Source organism: Microplitis mediator, chromosome 2 (assembly GCF_029852145.1).
Source record: "Microplitis mediator isolate UGA2020A chromosome 2, iyMicMedi2.1, whole genome shotgun sequence".
NCBI lineage: Eukaryota > Metazoa > Arthropoda > Insecta > Hymenoptera > Braconidae > Microplitis > Microplitis mediator.
The window spans coordinates 7,278,772-7,302,246 of NC_079970.1; the positions used below are offsets into that span (position 1 = coordinate 7,278,772).

General features: G+C 26.7%; 4 protein-coding genes across 20 annotated transcripts in view; 3 read left to right on the plus strand and 1 right to left on the minus strand.

Moving 5' to 3' along the window:
* Nucleotides 1-4,522, plus strand: part of LOC130663587 (PDF receptor) — a 42,398-nt gene extending 37,876 nt beyond the window's left edge. For 10 of the 12 annotated variants that reach the window (XM_057462880.1, XM_057462889.1, XM_057462890.1 and 7 more), the window contains one exon: nt 4,188-4,521. In XM_057462880.1, coding sequence (XP_057318863.1) covers nt 4,188-4,200 — 13 coding nt within the window. In that variant the 3' untranslated portion in view covers nt 4,201-4,521. Of the gene's footprint in view, nt 1-4,187 lie in introns of all 12 variants that reach the window. The other 2 variants (XM_057462891.1, XM_057462892.1) reach the window with 2 other exon arrangements.
* Nucleotides 4,523-4,895: 373 nt separating this feature from the next.
* Nucleotides 4,896-12,796, minus strand: LOC130663054 (45 kDa calcium-binding protein). Of its 5 annotated transcripts, none has more exons than XM_057462108.1 (6): nt 10,274-11,033; nt 9,951-10,028; nt 9,379-9,847; nt 7,108-7,371; nt 6,841-7,022; nt 4,908-5,599 (listed from the first exon to the last, which is right to left on the minus strand). In XM_057462108.1, the coding sequence occupies exons 3-6, from the start codon at nt 9,833-9,835 to the stop codon at nt 5,420-5,422; spliced, it is 1,083 nt and encodes a 360-aa protein (XP_057318091.1). In that variant the 5' UTR covers nt 9,836-9,847; nt 9,951-10,028; nt 10,274-11,033; the 3' UTR covers nt 4,908-5,419. The 5 variants fall into 5 exon arrangements, with proteins under 5 accessions (XP_057318093.1, XP_057318091.1, XP_057318092.1 ...); XM_057462106.1 differs by having other exon boundaries at nt 4,909-5,599; nt 9,951-10,188; XM_057462110.1 differs by having other exon boundaries at nt 4,896-5,599; nt 7,108-7,314; nt 9,951-11,040.
* On the plus strand, nt 11,563-16,377 carry LOC130663053 (transcriptional repressor protein YY1-like). Of its 2 annotated transcripts, none has more exons than XM_057462105.1 (3): nt 11,563-12,110; nt 14,100-14,655; nt 15,251-16,377. In XM_057462105.1, exons 1-3 carry the CDS (start codon nt 11,621-11,623, stop codon nt 15,363-15,365), a joined length of 1,161 nt encoding a protein of 386 aa, XP_057318088.1. In that variant the 5' UTR covers nt 11,563-11,620; the 3' UTR covers nt 15,366-16,377. The 2 variants fall into 2 exon arrangements, with proteins under 2 accessions (XP_057318088.1, XP_057318087.1); XM_057462104.1 differs by having other exon boundaries at nt 14,061-14,655; nt 15,251-16,376.
* A 2,497-nt stretch (nt 16,378-18,874) lies between these two features.
* On the plus strand, nt 18,875-23,220 carry LOC130663661 (zinc transporter ZIP9). Its single transcript, XM_057463022.1, has 5 exons — nt 18,875-19,310; nt 19,373-19,511; nt 19,577-19,824; nt 20,713-20,847; nt 22,774-23,220. Exons 1-5 carry the CDS (start codon nt 19,215-19,217, stop codon nt 23,023-23,025), a joined length of 870 nt encoding a protein of 289 aa, XP_057319005.1. The 5' UTR covers nt 18,875-19,214; the 3' UTR covers nt 23,026-23,220.
* The last annotated feature ends 255 nt before the right edge of the window (nt 23,221-23,475 follow it).

Sequence of the window (23,475 nt, forward strand, 5' to 3'; positions counted from 1 at the left end):
AAGCTTATATATATATGTCGAAAAATTGTTCAAAATTTTTATCCGATCGGCTGAAATAATTGTATTGATTCATATTTTAAACCGAGATTATTTACTCGTCATTACAATTAAATTTTGTTTTACAAAATAAAAAAAATGTTTTCTATGAAATTTTATCCTCATATTTTCTAATTTTTAAAGATCAAGTAGTTATTAATAAGTGATCTCACATGAATAATTTTTTTATTCCATTATTAAATATTTTAAACAAATTAAACACTTTTTTAAAAACCCAATAATATAGAACTCAAAGTTTTTTGGGACTAGTAAAATGTTGCTTTGTGTTTGTTTGAAAAAATTTTTCTTTTCTATATAAAAGATATATATATATATATATATATATATATATATATATATATATATATATATATATATATATATATAATTCTATATAATAATATTCATATATGAATATATTGAGTCAATAGAACATAAAATAAAAATAAACTGTTAAAAAAAAGACAAAAAAAAAACTGTGAAGCTCTAAAACTATTTTTTTCATTTCGAAGTAGGTCAAGTCCATCTGCAGATGAACTATTGAAAATTATATTAACTCTAAAAATATTTAAATACTTTACTTTTCATAAATTATTTTATCAATGTTTGAAACTTTTAATTTTAAATATTGAATTTACAATCAGCGTAGAAACTTTGGTTATTAAAAAGCACATACTTTATAAGAATACGAATTGGTGAAGTACAATGAAAAAATTTAGTAAATATGCATTCATAAAATAATTGATAGAAACTTTGAATATTAAAAGTTTATTCAGTCTATGATTCAACCCAGGGAATTTCAATTCTGATGAAATTCTAATTCGACAAAATACAATTAATTATCTTATATATTTTTTTTAAAAACAAAAATTTTCAACTCGTAAATTATATTAGTACGAAACGATCCATTTGTTTCTGCATAAATTGACAGAGAATAATCTCAAAAGTACACGTTTGAAGGATTAATTACTTAAGATTAATCCCCTTTAAGAAGATTAATTGTAAATGCAAGTAAAATCCAACTAATCACTGACAGTAAATTATTCTCTTCAAGTTATCAGATCAGAGTAAATATTAAATATTTTCAATGTCGGATCATGTTAAGTCATAAATTATGTGCTTTACTGGAGTTATTGATAAATTTATATTCGATGGACTTTACTGTTCAGCAACTCCAAAAAATTATTTGAATTGAAGTAAATTTATTTTTATTCGAAAAAAAGAATAGTGGAAAAATTAGTTTCAAATATTCGTAAAGTCCCTCTACTTCAAAACTGTAAAAATTACATTATTTCTGAAATGTATGGTAATTATTACAGTTTCATATAAAACTTTTTTCAGTCCTTAATAGCGTTTCCTCATACACGGAGAAAAATGTTGGCTCGAAACCTACCACCCGCACAAAAAAATATATAAATAACATATATATCCCATATAGCCGATACATTGATGCATACACTGTAAAAAATCCGGAGTGATCTCGGAGTGATGCGGATTTTATTTCACTCCGAATTCACTCCGGTCCGGAGTTTTAACATTTAAATTAATTTATATTAATTTGTTAAACAGCGTGTGTGTGCGAGTGCGAGTGTCTGTGTGTGCGCGTGTCTGTGGATGTGTGTGCGTGCGTGAGTGCGCGTGCGAGTCTGCAAATGGGTGCGTGTGTGTCTGATCGGGTGTGTGCGAATATGTGCGTGTGTGTGTTCGGGTGTGTGTGTTCGGGTGTGTGCATGCGTGTGTTTGGGTGTGTGTGCGTATCGGTTGATCAGTACTGTAATACGGGAATTTTTATTTCGATTTTACTTAGTGGAGTTATATTTCATTAATAATATCTTTAAAACTCCCCTCCGGAGTGAATTTCACTCCGGAGGGATTAAATTAAAAAAAAATTATTCACTCCGCGAAAACTCTCCTGCGGAGTGAATTTTACTCCGAGGAGAGTGAATAATTAAAACTTTATTCTCTCCGCATTCACTCCGGATTTAATCCGCATTCACTCCGCGAATTTTTTACAGTGTATATGTCACATATATATTTTTCTGTGTGGGCAATTTTTATTATACTGTCGACCAATTTTTAAACAGGAAGTAAAGCATCACAAAAAGCTTTAATTACAACTATTTTCATACATTATAATAATTGTGATGCGGCATAATAATTTTTTATAAGAACATAATAACTTTTTGATGCTTCACTTCCTGTTTCAAATTTAGTCGGCATGTCGCTATGGTCGATCTGTGCTGCAGCATAATAAAAATTGATAGATTTTGAGCCATCATTGTTCTTAGTGTTGTAAAATGTTATTCAACCAAAAATACATTAGAAACTGTAAAATTTGGTATCTATAATTGTAATTACTCTATTACAAGAAGTAGTTTCAATTATCACAGTGCAAACTATAATACTTGAAGTTCTTTATACGAGGGTCCTAATTTTTCACTAAAAACTGTAATTGTTCCGCTACTCTCATTTCCGTGTAATTACTTAAGTCGAAAAATTAATTCTCTGTTAATTTCTTTGATTCTCCGATATTTTTCACAATTGAAGAAAACCAAAGGAAAGTTATACGGGATACGAGGTCCTCATTAACGTCATGTAATTTTGATTGTCTTTTGGTACTCTGCTGATGATAATATTTCCCGTTTTACATGTCAATAATATCAATAGAGAATAAAGTAAAAGATTTCCTAGATTCTCTTTTGACCCTCATTCATTCTCTTATATTGAAAATTAATTTTTTTTAAATTAAATATCAAATTTTCAATAAATATTAAATATTAAAAATATACCCAAAATGTAAGTATTATTGTTTGAGTATAACTTGGTTATATTATTAGAATTATACCAAGAATGTACTGAAATCATATTTAATACCAAGTAAGTTTTAGATATTTTTTCTGTATAAACGAATTCTCTAGGGTACTGATATAATGATGCTCTATTGAAGCCAAGTAAAGTAAGTAGTCTGCAAACACCAACATTAATACTTTTTTTGGGTACGTGTCGTCGGCGAATGCTCTTGAAAATGATTGCCAGATTTTTAATAAATTGATTTTTGATTAAAGAAAAGTTTTATATTTATTGCACGACTCATGATGCGAAGCATCAGAGTGTGCTTTACGATCAAAAAATTTTTTTCGCCTCACTTCGACTACTATTTCAATTTATTTTTTGAGAACAAAGGAGAATCAAAAGCAAATCATTGTACATACATTTCTATTCCGAAAATTAAAAACTTTGGATAGAGAACTCAGAACAATTTATAGAGAACTTAACAAAGCAAGAAAAACCTGGAGAAAATGTAAGAACATTAAAATAATAAATCAAAGGAGAATGTAGAAGAATCAAAAATATAATTTTAAGAACTTGAGAGAACCAAAAAAAACTCTAACTTCAACTCGCGATAACGCTGTAGACTTTCATCAAAAGCTCTTAACTTTAAAATATATTATTTAATAATTCTCATCGATATTTATTTATTTTTTCAAATATTTTATAATTATTATTTTTTAAATTTATATGTATATAAATTATTTATTTTGATCGGTGATTTTATTGTATAATGAATGTTGACACATCCGATCCTTTTCAAAAAAAATTTCTATTGGTAATATTTCCCTGATTACATGTAACAGCATCTTCAGACCAACGTTCTAACAATTTTAACAAAAAATAAATATTAAATAATTATTTATAATATTTATTACTCACAATTTTTGAAAATTTTTTCATGTAATCAGCGAAATATTATCAATCAAAAATTTTTTTGAAAAGGATCAGATGTGCCAATATTCATTATTATTTTTATTATTTATATATTTGTTATGTTACTATCCATTGTCATTACAATGTCCAATAAATATTCATACCATACTGGATGCACGTATACAATATTTCCCAATGTTATTCTATGAATAACAAAGAAAATATGGATAAAAAAAAGTCTATGCAATAAAACAGGAAGGATAAAAAAGAAGAAAATTGGATGATCCTACGGAAAATCGTATTAATTTTCTGCGATGTGAATACAAAAGTCCATGTCCATTTGAATATATATTATTTTAACCGTGATACCTATTGTCTAGTTTTTTTAATCATTTTACATTTCTATTTTTAGATCATATATTTTTTACATATATCTTTGATTTCAGGACAACTGTTTGACCTAGGTGGTTTTGGCGAAAAAAACTCGCCAAAACGACGACTACTTATTGAACGTATTACCTCAGACTAATTATCTTTATAATTAAAGTAAATTAATGTAATTAATTAAATTAATAATCATTTTTTTTAATTATCAATAAGACGCAAAAAAAAATTTAAACTAACGGCTTCGAAATGAATAACTGGAGCATTTATTTAAATTAATTTTATTTTGTAAAATTTTTAACTGTAATTTTAATATTTATTACAAATATTATATTTATTACAAATAAAAAAAAAAAGAAAATTTATGAAAAAGCGAATGATTTAAATTAAAACTATCATATAAATTTATCGTTACAATAAATATGAATCTTTTAATAAATTTAATATACAAAAAAATATATGAATGATAGTTACGACCGCAATATATGTGATAATAAAATTTAAAAAATATATTTATATTTAAAATGTCAGTGATAAAAAAGAAGTACTAAAATTTTTTTGTTTTGACAAAATAATTTTAATGTTTTGTGATTTTTTTTATCGAACGTTTAACAAAATGCATATGTGTAATTATTTATTTTATAAATTATAAATATATTTTATTAAATTTATGTCAATTGAAATAAAAAATATATTAATGTTAAATATAAAGTATAATATATTATAATATGAAAAAAAAATTTATACGAAATGAAATACTATATTTTATAGATATAAAATAAATATTTTGTATTTAATGTTGCCTAAAGTCGGATATTTAATACAATTTATTGTCACTGATTGATTAATAAGTTAACTAAAAAAAGCTATGTATATATTAATAAAAAAAAGTCTATTATATATATTAATATTGTATATAAAAATTTGTGATTAAATATAAAAGTGTCTGATTATAAATTCGATCATTTCAATTACCCACTAGTACAATAAATATTAAAATTTTAATTTTTAGGTATTCAAGGTACAATATTGTGATATTAATTATTAATAAGTGATACAATTATTTTTGATGAATGTGCGTTAGTTAAAAAAATACTGATGAAATTGCTTTTTAATTACAATGTAGTATTGACTATCACAGACGTTTTCTAAAACCATTAAAATTTATTAGTTCTATTTTGAATTAAATTAAATTTTATTTTTTATTAATTAATACTGCAGCTGATGATTATTTTGAAAATACGTTATTCAAATCTATAAAAATTTAATATTTTGATTAATTATCAATCAATGTTTATCGAAACTCATCATGGAAACTTCTTTCCGTATCGACCATTTTGCTTCCTAAAAATAAATCCGTTTTGCTTAATACTTCTGATAAACTTAATTTTTTATTGTGATCAATATCAGCAAGATCCATCAAATGTTGTGCTTCTTGTATCGCGTGTCTTGGATTTTTTGGGTCAATATACATCTATAATAATAATACATATTTACACTGAGAAAATTAAATAATAGAAACTACTATCTAGTTATGGTAAAATTTCTACCATCAATCCGATAGTAGTGAATATTATCTAGATGATTGTATAAATCATCTAGATTGTAATATTCACCAGACTGAGAGAACAATTAATTTGAGCCAAATAAGTAGATTTATTTGACTGGAATAAAATCATTTATTTCATTAAAATATATATTTGTTTGTAGCTAACAAATGGCGCTACAGTGCCACCATTCAAATACAGATTTGTTATCTATAAACAAATCATTATTTTATTCAAATGAACCATATCTTTGTCTCCAATAAGTAATGATCGGGTCCATTCAAAAATGGGATTTATTTGCCTAAAACAAATCTTATTTGGCTCAAATAAATTGTTCTCTCAGTGCATATTTATAATAATTGTTGCAATCCTGTATGTTAACGAGAGTTAATTATTATTATTCTAAATAGTTATATTTATAATCCAGATGATAACAGTTACCATCAGAAATTATAATTGTTACCATCCTGATAGTAACTGTTAAGAAATTTATTACAGAAGTTATCATCCAATAATTATTAATTCTATTAAAAAAAATTATAACACTAACTACTTTTGTATTGGAAAACGTTCCAATGATCCTAGATGATTGGAATTTAAAATTTAGCATAATAAACACAATTACTTAATTTTCTGAGTGTAGGGAAGGAGAGGCAAAACGGGTTATTCAAAGAAATTGTAAGTTTTCGGGAACTTAGAGTCGTTAAATATTTTTTTTTCAATGATATTCAAAGTAAATAGAAAAATTTACAGCTGCCGTTAAAAAAAACATTTCATTTTTTGCGGGCAAAATGGGGTACCTCCTAAAAAAGACGAAAAATAAAAAATTTCTGGAAATTAAACAAATTTTCTTATAAATAATTTACATGAAGAAAAATTACATTTCACATAATTATTAGATGTAAGGGAAGAAAAAAAAATTTTAATAGTTTTTATCATAAAACAAAAGTCATTAATATTTTTTTACTGACACTTTTGATTCTTGAAAAAGTTTAAACAAAAAAAAATTCAAAATAATGCTCAATTATATTTACAAAAGAGATTTTGAAATGTTTAAAAAACAAACTTTTTTTTTTATTTTGCCGGTAGCTCATTTGCCCCCCCCCCCCCCCCCCCCAAACCCCGTCTCCTGTATGAATTATTTATTATTTAATGAATAAATATTTACCAATAACTCACTACGATCAGCTTTACCATCTTTATTTTTATCAATAAGATACTGAAATTCTTGTCTACGTCCTTCACTACCACCTATAGGTTCTGGTGTATCTTCACGTAAATCAAGACCCATTCCATCAACAGGTAGATCAGCAAATTCATTTTCTGTTAACTCTTCATCTCCATCACGATCTAATAATAAGTATGAGTAAACAGATTTTTAATTTCTAACTGAAATTACTGTACTAGTAATAATAAGAAAAATAATAATAATAACCGAATTTTTCAAATAAATCATCAACCATTTGTAGAAGCGCACGATGACTACTTTCGGGATGAGTGAAAGCGAGAAACTCATCTAGCGTTAATTTATCTGGATCAGTTCGTGCAGCTTCAATCCAACGTGCTCGATCTCTCATAATACTTTCTTTGAGTGTTCTCGTTAACTCGGAATGTTTTTTATTATGTGATTTAATATATAAATCTGAAAATCCATGTAATCGTAAAAAATACGCATGATATTCATCCCAAGAAATATCACCTGCAATTAACAATAAATATTCATAATTCAACAATTACTACATCAGCTCAGCACTTTTTTTGAACTTCCCGCTATAAAAATTGAAAATTTTCAAAAAATGTCAAGTTATTGATTTCGCAATAGCGTTTTCATCTGAACTGAAAAGTTGCCGTTTTTAAACCGCTGAGAGACATGAGACCCGGGCCTCGATGACGTTCGCTGGGGGAACCTGAGATAAGACGTCAAGACATTCATAATTTTATAATTTTTTTTAAATTTATGAGAGTCGAACAGTGACATCACAAGAGGTTTATCGAGTTTCCGATGATGTCCACTTGGGCAATATTTAAATTTTATTTAATCAACTAATAAATTAAATTACTTAACATTCTGTCTGAATGTTACACTAGTGTTTGTCATATTAGCATAAGTGTATCATTTTAGGGCAACATTTTTTTTCAATGCACCACTAGCTTCTATACTCTCAGGAAAATAAAATAAGATGCCTGTTAAAATTAGAGCTCTTAATATTAATGCTAACAGGCGGCTGAAATCGCTTATCTTGAAATCGTTCAGAACACTATTTTTTTAAAGAGCTTGACATTAAAAGTAAAATAACTAAAAATTTATGCGAAATTTGAATAAACTTTGTCAGAGATAATTTGTAGGAAATAGAATTGTCTACAAAAAAGATTCCATGACTTTTTGTGATAAGTCTGAAAGTTTCACCGGCAAAATAAAAAGATATTGAAATTTACTATAGATTTGACTTCAAGCTCCAATAACTTCTAAACAGATGAATTTATCAAAAAATAACAAGGCTATTTTTTGTAGAGCTTCAAATTCCCTACAAAAATTTATCCTGGGCTTATTTTTACAATGCGCCATTACTGAGATATAAATTCCAAACTTAAAATTTTTTCCCATGTTATTTAAATGGAAAATAGAGAATCGCAATCATCCACCTGTTAAAATTAATATTAAGAGCTGTAATTTCAACAAACATGTTATTTTGCTTTCCTGCATGTATAGAAGCTAGTGGAGCGTTGTAAAAAAAAATTGCTCCAAAATGACACACCCTAATTAACATCTTATACTTTGTTTATTATATTTAATTTTTTTTATTATAATAAAATAGACTAATTATGCACCTAAAATTCCGTCTGATTTTGGCTTTATTCGCTCAAAAACTGACTTAAGAACAAGAAGGCTACTATCGGTTGATTGGTCAGGTAAAAACTATGTCTACTATGGACCGAGAAATAGGTAAATCAACACTCTACTGATATCAACTTCTTTGCTGGATCTCTTCCACCATTTTCGATGGTTGAGAAAAAGTTACTGTTCTATTTGATTCTGTGTAATAATACTCATATAGGGAATGTGGTGCAATATGTTTTTCTTTAAATTTATGGGATTATATTTTTATGTATAATATTGATTCGCGTAAATTGAATTAAATAAATAATTACGATCTGTATAGAAAAATTTCTTAGATTAAAATTAACACGTTGGATTGTACACGGAAAAAAATGAACTGTATAAATTGAGAATGACAAGTAATAAAATGATAAAGTGATCAATAAATACTATCATTCTAAATAGTAATTTTTTCATTTATGATTAAAACATGAATCATTACAGGATAAGTATGAAATTTTATCGTCTATGTAAGAAAAATTAATAAAATTTCTTTTTTGGAATATTAAAATTCCCCATATTGACAATTTTTAAAGTTTATTTTATTCCGTGTAACTATTTAAAATGTAGATTAATTTAACGTAAATATGGTATTTTACACATGTTTTAATGTACGTCTGTATGAACATTACTATGAGTATTGTATTTTTTTTTCCTGGTGGATAACCGGACACGTAAATTTATCACGATTTTAGGGACAAGTGTTCACCAGGCCTATGTACAGATGATTATTTTTCATCTCTATAGGCGCATATGTATATAGTTTTTATGTATGTATGCAGGTATATATTTTTGTATTCTGGTATAAATAAACAAATAAATACTTACCATTACGTGGATTGATGTCAATAATACTAAATAAACCCACATTATCACGCATCGCCCGATCAATATGTTGGATTATTTTACTGTGAATCCACTTGGCAACTTCCTGAATATCTAATTCTCGGTTTTCATCAGCATCTGCTTTACTGAATATATTCTCCAACAATAATCTTGGATTATCATGAATCTCACGTTCAACGTTATTTTCATTGTTATTAAAATTAAAGCTTTTAATAATAGATTTGTCAATATTTACATTACTATCTTTAAAACTTTGTAATGACACGGATTCAAGCTCAGAAAATAAGTTCTGTATTCCAGCATCCTCATCCATTTCATCCGGACTTTTTAATTTCATATTTCTGTTATATTTAATATACAACAAACTCATATAAATAATAAGTGGTACAAATATCGTCCAACGTGCTATCGTTAATTTTTTAAAATTTAATTTTCTCATTATTTTGTTTACCTGCAATCAAATAATTAAATACAATTAATTTTATGCATTTATTAAATTGATAATAAAATTAAATATATATTTTCGTATCATTAATAAAATTAATTTTACTTACTGTCTGACAAATTATAAAATATTCTACTTGCGCATAAAATTACGTATTATGTAGAAAAAAATTTGATTTTTCCATTGACTACATTATTGTTATTATGATTTTTTTCGTAATAATTACAGTTAATTAAAAAATAAATAAATTTTAATTAGTAGATTAAATAAAAAAGAAAATATAAAATATGAAAGTATGTAGACATTGATTTTATTCCCGACTTTCTCCTTGTTCACTTTCTATGATACTGAAATTAGCCGACGTCTAATAATTTTTTCATTTTTTTAAAAACGATGAATTTAAAAAAAAATATTCCAAAAAATTTCACTTACAGTTTTTTAAATTTTCTATATCCGCATTTTTAATTTTCTTTTTTTTAAATTCTTGAGATAAAAATTCTAAAATTGTCAACTGTCTGCTTACTTCAGGGTCATCACTTTCTATAAGGGTGAATGTAGCTGACAATTATGTGAGTGTGAGTGTAGCAAACATCAGACAGATTTAAAATTAATAATGATTAAAATAAAATTTTTAAAAAATGCGCATTTAAAAAATTTAAATTTATTAAGTGCATTTTTTAAAAATATTCTTTTTTTAATTATTTACCCTATTTGTTTGTAATTTTAAATTTGTCTGATGTCCGCTACATTCACACTCGTGACAATTATGATTGTGAATGTAGCAGACATGAGACATTTTATAAATTTTAAATAAATAAATTACAATTATAAAATTTTGAAAAATGCGCGTACTGATTTTTCTATGTATTAGCAGTCACACAAATACTCTATTGTACATTATGTTTAAGTATATATTAAGTTTCAAAGATCTCGTTAAAATTAATGACCTAATATGTAATATACTTATGTAATGTAAACATTTTTCTTTTGCCATCTGGCTAGTTAAGCTTTGGCATAAATAAATCTAAATCTAATCTACTCTAATTTTTCATTGATCTAAATACGCATTTTTTATATTTTTATTCTACTTACAATTTATTTATTTATTCTAAAATTTTAAAAATTCTCACTTGTCAGTTACATTCACACTCATCTAACAATTGGCAATTTTTTAAATTTTTGAATGAATAAATAAAACGTAAGTAGAATACAAATTTTAAAATGCGCATTTAGAATTTTGAAAAATCAGTACCCGCATTTTTTTAAATTTCATTATTTTAATATATTTATTTCAAATTATGAATGTGAATGTAGCAGATATCAGACAAATTTAAAATTATTAATAAATAGAGCAAATAATTAATAAAATAAAATTTTTTAAAAATGCGCGCTTAAAAAATTTCAAAATTAATAACTGCATTTTTTATAAATGTTATTGATTTAATTATTTACTCCATTTATTTCGAATTTTAAATTCGTCTGATGTCTGCTACATTCACACTCAATCACTTTCTTTATTTTTTAATTTCAAAAATCGATTGAAAATCGCCATCTTTAGTTTTTTTTTGTAACTTATAATTGACATTGGAGGAAGAAAATGAAGATGCCAATTGTCGGTAAAAAGAATCCGAAGAAGGATAGAAAATGAAAATAATTTAGTGTCAGATATTTCCCGTAAGATGTCGTGGGGATTATTGATCAAGACGAGAGAAGGGGAAAAAGTTGTCAGTCCAGTTGCACGAGAGTGTGTTGAGTTAGCAAGCCATTTTGATTAGTAATATGGCGTCGTCAGCGGATATTAATATGGCGTCTTCGGACATAATAACTGAAGTAGAAATCCAACCGGACATACAAGAAGTTGAAATAGAGACAATACCCGTTGAAATACCCTGTGAAACAGTTGAAACGACAATTGAAGGTGATGATGGACAGCCAATAATATCTTTACAACCACTCCCAGAACCAGGACGTGAAGAAATTATTTTACAAACGCAAGAGGAAATTGTTGGTGGTGATCCGTTGAGCGTTTACGACCAAATACCAGTACCCGATAACGATATTTATGTCGAATCAAGTCCTGGGCCATCGCGCAAAACAAATAAAAAATCACGAAAATCTGGTAATACGCGATTTCGTTCACAAGATCACGCGATATTTGGTGATATGGGTACGGAAACTAAAGCTAGAAAGTGGGAGCAGAAACAGGTTCAAATCAAGACTCTGGAAGGTGAATTTTCGGTGACAATGTGGGCATCTGGAACTGATGATGGTAAATTTTGTTTATTATTAGATTTTTTACTATGTTTCTTTATACTTTTATTCACCTCAGTTAGCACGTTATCCTTTTTTTTGTCACACTCAGTAAATTATTCTTTACTTTCAATGTTTTGAGATACGCGTTTTATGTATTGGCTCTTAAACACACATTAGTACGCACTTCCGGTGCGCTCTGATCAATAACGAAACACACCACATGTAGATTGTTACAATAATTACAAATAATTAGCAAAGTATTTAAATGTTAAGGTTTGTTTTTTTGACAGTACGTGTTGTTTGTTTTGATCGAGTCAACGCCATTATTATTTAGCAGGGCGCAGCCATATTTTGAAAATGGCTTCTTTTTAAGACAAACCGCGGCCATTGTTAATGGCGGCCATGGCGGTCCCGAGCATGCTGTTTTCCGAAACAAAGACCACTCGATTTATCATCTTATCTATTTTTTTTACGCCTTTTAATTCATCGTTATCATCGTTTTTAATAATTCAAATTGTTCATAAGATTACACTCGAAAATTTTCATACTTTTTCTTTACGCTTTATATAATTATCTCGCTAAATTATTAAGTTGATTTATTTTTATAAATTCATTGTATTGAATATATCAAAGGTTGCTTTTATATGTAATCCTCTGCTATGAACAACTAGCACCGCCATGTGGCGCGTTTATGTCATCATTTCAAATCTTCAAGTATTCGTGACTAATAAAATCTATTATTAGAATTTATATTATTGTATCTAGACCAAAATACTTAATTATTATTTTTTTTTTTATTTAATTACGTAAAATTATTTATTTTATATTAAGTATTTTACTTGAAATAATTGAATTAACCCTTCAATGTTCATCTCAAGTAAATGAGACCAGAATTTTTTGTATTTTTAAATAATGATACTGAAGTTAACCGATAGCTGATAATTTTGGGATTTTTTTAATAGTTATAAATATCAAAAAAAGAAATGTTTGAAAAAATTGCACCTATGGTTTTTTGAATTTCCTACATGTGCATATTTTTAATTTTTTTATATTTGTCATTGATTTGTTGAAAAAAAAAATCCGAAAATTGTCAATTGTCTGATAATTTGATGATCATTTTTAAAATTATAAAAAAAAATTAATTTTAGCTCTGGCCATTCAAATTTTTTAAAATTACTCAGTAATTTAAAATTCCTTTATTATTTAAATTATTTAAAATCTTTATAATTTAAAAATTTTAAATAAAATTTAATGCGCGCGTATTTTAAATTGCGATCCTGAAGTTACTAGACAATTAAAAATTTTACAATTTTTTTTTTTCAACAAATTAATCACAAAAAAAAAAGACTAAAAATATGCACATGTAGAAAATTAAAAAAGCCGTGAGTGCAATTTTTCAAATATTTTTTTTATTTTATAATTTCGTTTTTAACAAAATTCAAAAATTATTAGACGCTGGCTAACTTTCAGTATCATTTTAAAATAATGGTTTTCTAATATTGTTTGTTATTTGCTAATCACTGATTGTACTTTTATTAACTTTAATTTACGATATTATCAATAATTAAATTTAATTGTTGCAAATATTAATGATTTTGATTTATGATTTTTTAATTAATTTCAAATTATAACTGAATATTTATGATCCTGAAGTTAGCAGGCAATTGAAAATTTTCTAATTAATTTTTTTCCACTTCTCAATTTAAAAAAAAAAATGCACATGTACAAAATTTTAAAAACTATAGATGCAACTTTTTGAAATATTTTTATTTTAATTTATCGCTCGGCGAATTTCAGTATTATGAATATTTTACACAATAAAAATAATTTTTGAAGGGTTAATAAATTATTTAAAAATTCTATTTATTATTTTAAATAAAAAAAAAATAATAAATACAATATAATAGTAAAAAAATGAGCAATACCATATCTTTTTTTTGGGTTTGCTTGTTTGTTGCTGTTAAAGGGAGTGTCCTATTGACGCATCACCTGGTGGATGTTCCAGATGAAGGCTCAAACCCCGAGCCTGATCCAGATTACTCCGAGTACATGACCGGAAAGAGTAACACCAAGTTCAATCATTCTGGCAGTTCAGTGTCCGATGGTATGCCCGGACTCGACTTGTCGGATCCAAAACAACTCGCTGAATTTGCACGACCTGGACATAAATTAAAAGTACGTAAACCACCAGCAATGGATGGCGTCGAACGCACCATTGCCTGTCCGCACAAAGGATGTACCAAAATGTTCCGCGACAATAGCGCAATGCGTAAACATTTACACACTCATGGTCCACGTGTTCATGTATGTGCGGAATGTGGCAAAGCCTTTGTCGAAAGTTCGAAATTAAAGAGGCATCAGTTAGTTCATACTGGAGAGAAACCTTTTCAATGCACATTCGAGGGATGCGGAAAACGATTCAGTCTTGATTTTAATTTAAGAACTCACGTGAGGATTCATACCGGTGACCGACCTTACGTATGTCCGTTTGATGGATGTAGTAAAAAATTCGCTCAATCGACCAATTTAAAGTCGCATATATTGACACACGCTAAAGCGAAGTAAGTTTTTTTTCTTTTTTTTTTTATATCATTATTGAGGTAAAAAATCCAGTACCCGATCACTCCATGTACCCTAATAGTCACTTTAGCTTGAAATTGATAGTAATTTGACTATTTAAATTATCGAAATTTGCTGCCCGAATTCGCTGACAATTTGACAGCAAAATTTGTAGTTAATTTTTCCTCAATTTAGAGGTAACTTTTTTTACTAGAAAAAAATCCTAATAAAAGTTTCCTAAAATTTTTCGTCAAATGTCCATCAACTTCGGACAATTTGTTTATAGCTTTTGAAAGGAATTTGCATTTTAATTTGGGTAGTAAATTTACGTCAAATTGTATAGGAAGTTGTATACAAATTTTCGTCAAAAACAGAAAAGCCTGAAGTTGACGGAAATTTGATGATAAACTCACGGAAACTTTTGTAAAGTAAACTGTGCTATTAGGGTATTTGTGAATCTATATTTAGTAAAATTTAGTAAATATAGGTATACAAATTCATGATGATCGGGTACTAGTTCCCTGATCGGGTATTGGGTCTCTTACTTTACTATTATTTAAAATTAAAATATTAATTAATATATTTTTATATTTAAAGATCGAGAAATGCTATTGGAAGACAAGTGTCACAAATCCAATTACAACAGCCTCAATTCGTTCAAGTGGAAGTTGCTGATGTTGATAACCAGCAATTTATAGTATATGCCGATTAACCCCCTAAAAAAAAAAAAATTAACAGATCTCCTTTATTAAATAATGTCTACAAAACCCACAATTAATATTAATTATATCGTAATCAATAATTAATAATAATTAATCATTTAAAAAAAACTGTGTACATATTTATAATACGACATAACGTGGCGCCTGCAACAATAATTATTATTTAAACAAAAAAAAAAAAAATCAACAGAATCAATAAATAAAATATATGTATTGATTATAAATTGATACCTATTGTAATAATAGAACACCGGAAGCACTAGAATTAGGAATTAAAATAAATAATTATTATGAATCTGAAATAACGTTTGGTGAGATAATATAAGAAAAAACAAACAAACAAAAAGTTTTATGATAATTAACATGGTTAATCTTTTTAATTAATATATACGAGGTAGACTGAGTACACGTACTGCTCAATTTTATGTCTCATCAAGGCATAATTTAGTATGTGTACTCGTCAACACACAATGACTGTATATATTTATAAGTGAAGTTAAATATTGTATACAGTATATTTTGGAAAAAAAAACAAACAAAACAAATTCAAATTATAAATCATAAAAATAATAATAATTCTCTCTTTCAACACAAACTTACATGTAAGCTTTAATTCCAAGTACATTATTATTAATATTATGATTATTATTATTGAATGGCCTATTGTATTGATAGTAATTAATAATTACGTATTCACAATACGAAAATTAATACGTGATTGATATTTGTATGTATTTGGCGCCTTTGATTTATTAATTTTTAAAATATTATATTTATATAATAAAACGATGAATGTTATTTTGCATTTAATATTTTAGATTCGCAATAATAACAAGAAAAAAAATGAAAAAAAAATTTGATAATTTTAAATTTAGTTGAGGTCATAGTTTGTTTGCAAAATTTACTATTAGTACAATTTATATATTTACTTTTCTATTATAATTATTATTATTAATTATATAATTATCATATAAGAATATTTATCATTAAGGAGGATAACTTTTATTATTAAACGTGAGAAGTAAATAAATTTTATTAATTACATTATATATTTATATCCTATTAAAAATCCTTAACCTTTTTATGAAAATTTTTGATTTCATAAATATTTTAATCAAAATTTTTATTTTATTTCGAAAGGACACAACATAAGTTCATTAAATTTCTGTGTCACTGTACAAGAATTAATGGATCACCAGTTAGTGTCGATGATATTAGTTCAAAATTTTAAATAAGCAGCCTACAAAGCCGAAGAGAAGTAGCGGGCTTGACATTTTTCTACAAAGTTATTATTATTATTATTTATTAATTCACGCTTTCAGCAATTTACAAATTTTACAATTAAATTTGCGTTATCACAGTGCGAATAAACAAAAAAGAAACTACAATAAATAACAGATGATCCTTAGGAATAAATTACTAAAAATAAATAACACAGTATTTGAATATTCTAATTATTCTTAATTGTTGGACTCTGCTCTCTCTCTGGTTTCTATCAACAGTCTAATAGACTCGCCAGAGACACTTTAAATGTTTGGGTTTATTAGCCCTAGATCTGGTCTCAGAATATCTCGACTCCCGTATTAAAAGTTAATTTGACGGTGTAGAGTAGCTCCTTGTTAAAAGAAGCGATTTAAAACGATTAGAAAAAAAAAATTTTAAATACTTTTTAATGCTTTTGAATCACCCTTCTTATGAGCATTTAACATTACAAATAGTTTTAAATCGCTTCTTTTACTAAGGGGCTACTCTACACCGTCAAATTAAATAAAAATTACGTAGTGCATGGGTTACTTAATAGAATAGCAAAGCTAGTCAATAGCAATTGTTCGGATATCGACTTGTTTGGCAACACAATTGCCTCATTCTCAGTCAATATCAAGAGGCTACTTCTGCAATATTAATATTTTTATATGAATTGTTATTTTTTCTTTTGATTTATCTATACCTATATATCTTTTTATCAGTATATTTTATTAGTATGTAAGTAACCGATTGGCGTCATATAAATAAATGAATTTAAGGACAGTGCCCCCACTTTTTAAAAATATGCAATTACTTTCAACTGTTATAATCGTATTTAAATTGTATTAATTAATAGGGACACGTGAATCGGGTTCGAATCGAATAATTCAGAATTTTTCGAATGATTCGAAACTAGGGCAACTAGCCCAGTCTGTGACCCACCAGCAAATGACTGGTATGCAGAAGAATGATCATAATAAAATTTAAATTTAATTAAAAGTTATTATTTACTTAAAAAAGTAATCTTACATTTATTTATTATTATTAAATCACAACGAATTGAAGTAATGTATCAAATTATCATTAAAAATAATTAAAATCATGTACAGGTTTGAAGAGTTTTTAGAGAAATACTGAATTTGAACATAAACGTTTGAAAAAAATCATTTTTAAAAACTAAGTTTCTCAATAGTAATAATTGACTTTTCTATAAAACAGTAAATTTTTAATCAATTGTTTAAGTGATTTAATTAATGAAATTGACTTTGGACCCTGGTGGAAATTTTTCGGAATTTTCTCTGAAAAACTCTAAAAAAGTATTTAGAAGATTAGAATTGAGTTTTTCAGAGAAAATTCCGAAAAATTTCCACCAGGGGATACTTAAAAAATCATGATAAATGATGTCGCAATGCAATTATAAAAGCTTGACTGAGTTTCAAAGTTAATTATTGTATTTATTAGTCGAAATATCTGTCACTACAACAAATCGGTCATTTATTGGCTAATTCCAATTATTTGAATCTTCTCGTATTATTAAAATCTTTTCGAATAATTCGTAAATGCAAATTGTTCGAAAGTTTTTAAATTATTTGTAATTTTTTAAATTACTTGATTCGAGTCGAGAAAATTTTAGTCCAGCTTTCAAATATTCTATTTTTATTCAATGGAGAGCTCAGTTTCTAAAGTAACCCAAAATAGTTTTTTCGTAGATTCGTGTCTAAGCTCTATTTACCTCTGACAAAAATTTGAATTATTAGAAAAATTATTACAATGTTAAATCGTTCAAAATACATCTTTGGAGTATTCGTAAATTTTCAAATAGTTCAAGAGTTTACGAATAATTCGGAAAGTTTCAAATTGTTCGATTCAAAGCTCGATAATAAATAAATTAATGAGTGTGAATGTAACTGACAAAAAGCAATTTTTAAATTTTTGAATGCGTAAATAAAATGTAAGTAGAATAAAAATTTCAAAGTGCGTATTTTGAATTTTGAAAAATCAGTGCGCGCATTTTTTAAAATTTCTTTGTTTTCATTAATTAATTTATCTATTTTAAATTTATAAATTGTCATATCTGTTAGCACTGAGTATTATTGAGCTCACACTCATTTAAATTATAAAGTTCAAACTTTTTATAGTTCCAATAGTTGGTGCATTTGACTAAAAATTAATTTTAAATTATTGAAGCATCTATCGGTGAAAATCGGAACTTATTTCAGCTGATAAAAAAATCTTCACATGTATACTATGGTATGGTGACTACAACCACATGTAAACCATATTTATTTATATATCTTTTTTTTTTAATGTAAAAGTGTCTGGATGTGAGCAGATTTAAAAAACCAGCAAGTGCACCACCAGCTGCTAGCATCCACCGTCACCTTTTATCAATGCAAACTGTGTACGTCAATTTATGGTTGAACAAAAATGTTTTTTAGAAAGTTATCATGCTGTAGATAAGCATAGTTGCCGCAATATTTATAGTGCGGCACGTAAATTTTTTTAATTATAATAATTATTAAAACTATAAAAGTAACTGCAATAAAAGTAGCAAAAAGTAATAGAGAAACTTGGGTCTGTATATTTTAAAAACGATGGATCAAACACTGGTACTATGGATCCTCGCAGTGGTTATGTTAGTGGGTTCATATGTTGCTGGATCCCTGCCACTTGTCATGAATTTGTCTGAGGTATTTATGTGGTAATTAATAATTTTTACTGAAGTAATTTTAAAAAATCATTTATTTTCCAGGACAAATTACAGCTGGTGTCAGTTTTAGGAGCTGGTCTATTAGTTGGTACAGCGTTGGCTGTTATTATTCCAGAAGGTATCCGTGCATTATTTAGTGGTGCAGGTAGTGCTGAGGGTCATACTCCAACAACTGGACATGGTAATAATGTTTGATATATATTTTAATGATTATAAATAAATAAATAAATTTATTGTTTTATTTAGATGGTACTGTTGATGCTGCAACGGATCTCCACAGTATGATAGGAATAAGTTTAATATTAGGGTTTGTGTTCATGCTTTTGGTTGATCAATGTTCAACAAGACGCAGCGGTGGTAAAGAAAAAAGTGTTACTGCTACTATAGGTTTAGTTGTCCATGCAGCAGCTGATGGTGTTGCTTTGGGTGCTGCTGCGACAACATCACAAGCTGATGTTGAAGTTATTGTTTTTCTTGCCATTATGTTACACAAGGTAATTTATTTATGAGTGTCAATCTACCAGACATGAGACAATTTACGCATTTTTTTATTTTTATTATAAGGTAAAAGACCTAGTACCTGATCAGGGAACTAGTACTTGATCACTCCATGGATTTTTATATTTATATTTAGTAAAATTTAGTGCAAATACATGAGTGATTGAGTATTAGTTCCTTGATCAGGTACTGGGTCTCTAACTTTAATCTTTTTTTTTATTTTTCGTCTGAGGTAAGAGACCCAGTACCCGATCAGGGAACTAGTACTCAATCACTCCATATATTTTTATATCTAAATTTAGTCAAATTTAGTACACATTCATGAGTGATCGGGTACTGGGTCTCTTACTTCACTTACATTTATGATACTGAAGTTAGCCGACTTCTAGTAATTGCACGACTCATGATGCAAAGCATCAGAGTGTGCTTTACGATCGAAAATTTTTTGATTTGTGTTAAAACGATAAATTATAAAAAAAAAAATACTTCAGAAAATTGCACCTATAGTTTTTTAAATTTTCTACAAGTGCATATTTTTGCTTTTTTGTAATTGATTTTTTGAAAAAAAATCCGAAAATTGTTAATTGTCTGTTAACTTCAGGATCATTTACATTTTATTTTTTTATTTCAAAATAAAAAAAATTCACACTCATGAATGTGTAGCAGACATCAGACAATTTATAAATTTAAAATAAATAAACTAATTAATTAAAATAATAAAATTTTAAAAAATGCGCGTACTAATTTTTCAAATATTTAAATACGCATTTTTTAATTTTTCTCCTGCTTACATTTTATATATTTATTCGAAAATTGTCAATTGTCAGCTACGTTCATATTCATATTTATGTATAAATAATTATCTTTATTAATTTTATCAATAGGCACCAGCAGCATTTGGATTAGTATCATTTCTTCTTCATGAAGGCGTAGATAGAAAAAAAATAGGACGGCATTTATTGGTATTTTCTTTATCTGCTCCGTGTTTAGCACTTGTTACATATTTTGGAATTGGGAAGGTAATTATTATTTTTATTAAGATGATTAAAAAATTAAAAGATATTAAGATAAGAATATTCTTAAGATTAGCACAGAAACATCAGATCCACATGTTAAAAATAATTAAATTTTTTTTTATTGAGTCAACAAAATTAAATCAGCGCATTTATATCTCAGCTATCAAAACAATGCACCCAAATTATGACAATCAGGTCAACTTCACATCTAAATTTTTAATCATAAGTAACTTTAAATAATTAAAAGTCTTTTCTGATTAAATTCTCTACCCAGTAGCAGCTTTACAAAATAACATAAGCAGTTTCTCACACCTCAGTAATGATATTTATTAATAAAAATATGGCAATATATTGATACAGGTGGAATTGTAATTTATAGATCTATTCATAAAGATGTAAATGCGATGATTGAATCAACAGTTCAATAATAATTAATTTTCAACGTTGATTTTTTTTTTGCAAATATTAAATTTTAATTATTTTAATATATAAACTATTTATTTAATGAATTAATTTTATAAGAAAATCATTAAATTTTTTTAATTACGCTGTACAAAGAGCGGTGTTGAAAATGGACTCATTTTAACTCCGCACGGTGTTAAAATGAAATAACACCAGTGTAGGAGGCGTAATTTGGCGGTGTTATAATACCGGTGTAAAAGTGAGGTAAATTGCGTCCGCTCAGAGTATGAACTTTGGGAAGTTATAAAACGCAAAAAATATCTTCACACGCACACACACATACACACACACACGCACACGCACACGCACACTGTTTAACTGTAGTGATCGAGTAAATAAAAATATTCCCAAAGTAAAATATTTCAACACCGGGAAATTTAATTTGACACCGGTAAAGAATATTTACACCGGCGGCGAAATTATTTTCACACCGCTTTCAGTGTTGAAAGTTAGCACCGCAAATTTTAACACTTACACCGCTTGGACTTACCCCAGTTATTTTTTATAGTGAATATATTTTACTTAAAACATTTCTTCATTATATTTTCTTTTTTTAAAAATTAAAAGTGAGTTTTTAGAAAAAGTTGTGGGGCATTAAAAAATTCTTGAAACAAAAATATATTTTATCAATTATTTTACAGTAGTTTTATTATAATTTCTATAGAATAAAATTTTCACAATTTTTTGAATAATTAAATCTCAAAATTCATAACTTTGATAAAATTCATTCGAACTCATCGACCTAATTTTCATGAATTTAAAATATAAATAAATATTCAAACTTTTTGATATACTTGAATTTATATATAATAAATTAAATTTTATTTTCTTTTTTTCGATGGAAAAATATTTTAATTTAATTAATTAAAATATGAAATCCAAACCTTACGTAATGACACGACAATTGCTACTAAATTTATTAAAAATTAATGCAGATTATAAATAAAATGGAGTTACTTTATTTAAATTACCTAAATTACAAAGTAAAATATATATAAAATATAAATCAGTTTCGTAATAAAAATTAACGCGTTATATAAATTCAATTAATATATTAATATATTATAAAACTCTGTAAAAAATTTGCGGGGTGAACCCGGATTAAATCCGGAGTGAATGTGAAGCGAATGATTGTTTATTTATTTAATCTCGGAGTGAAATTCATTCTGAAGAAGAGTATATTTTAATATTGAAACTCCGATTCAGAAATTCAATTCCGAAAGGAAAATTCTTTCAATATTAAAACTCCGAATCAGTGAATGCGGATTTAGAAAAAATTCCAGATCACTCCGCTAAAAAAACCAACTCCTTATTTACTCCGTATGCGGAGTGAATTTTTTTAAAACTCTGGAATTCCGAGTGAATTCGGATTAAAATAAAACCCATAATCACTCCCAATTTTTTACAATGTATATTAATGATTTATTTAATTATTTAAACTTTATAAAAAATACATTTTTTTTATAGGAGGGTAAAGAAACATTGAGTAATGTTAATGCTACAGGCTTGGCAATGTTATTTAGTGCTGGTACATTTCTGTATGTCGCAACAGTCCACGTCCTACCGGAATTAATGACCAGGAATAGTAATTCATACTCACATTTACCAGTCGGTGAAGGTGTACCAATTAGTACATCAGGGTTAAAGTTTAAGGAGATATTAGCATTGGTCATTGGATCATTTTTACCTGCATTGCTTACAACTGGTCATCATCATTAGTTGTTTTTTTTTTTATTTAAATTTATTTATTAACAACATAAATAAATAAATAAATAAAAGAAAATTGCGCGATGGATATTGATCTGGAGGCAAAAGAATAATCATACTTTTTTATGAAAGCCTAGTACGGATTTTTCGATACAAAAATTACAAAAAAAAAAAAAAAAAAAAAAAAAGCAAATAATTAATAAATAATACATAAACCGATTTTTATATAAATATCATTATTTTTAAGTTAAATAATTAAACTTCTGAGGAATTTATTGCAGTGAATTATTTTAGTAAAAATCTAATTATTTATTTTTTTTTTTTTTAAATAAATTTTGCTGTACTTGTACCTGAGGAGTTTTTTTTTTAAAACGTTATTTTTTTATTTTACAATAATTATTTTATTGTCATACTTTTCATTTATAATTATGTATTTAATCGACTTGGTAAATTTATTTTACA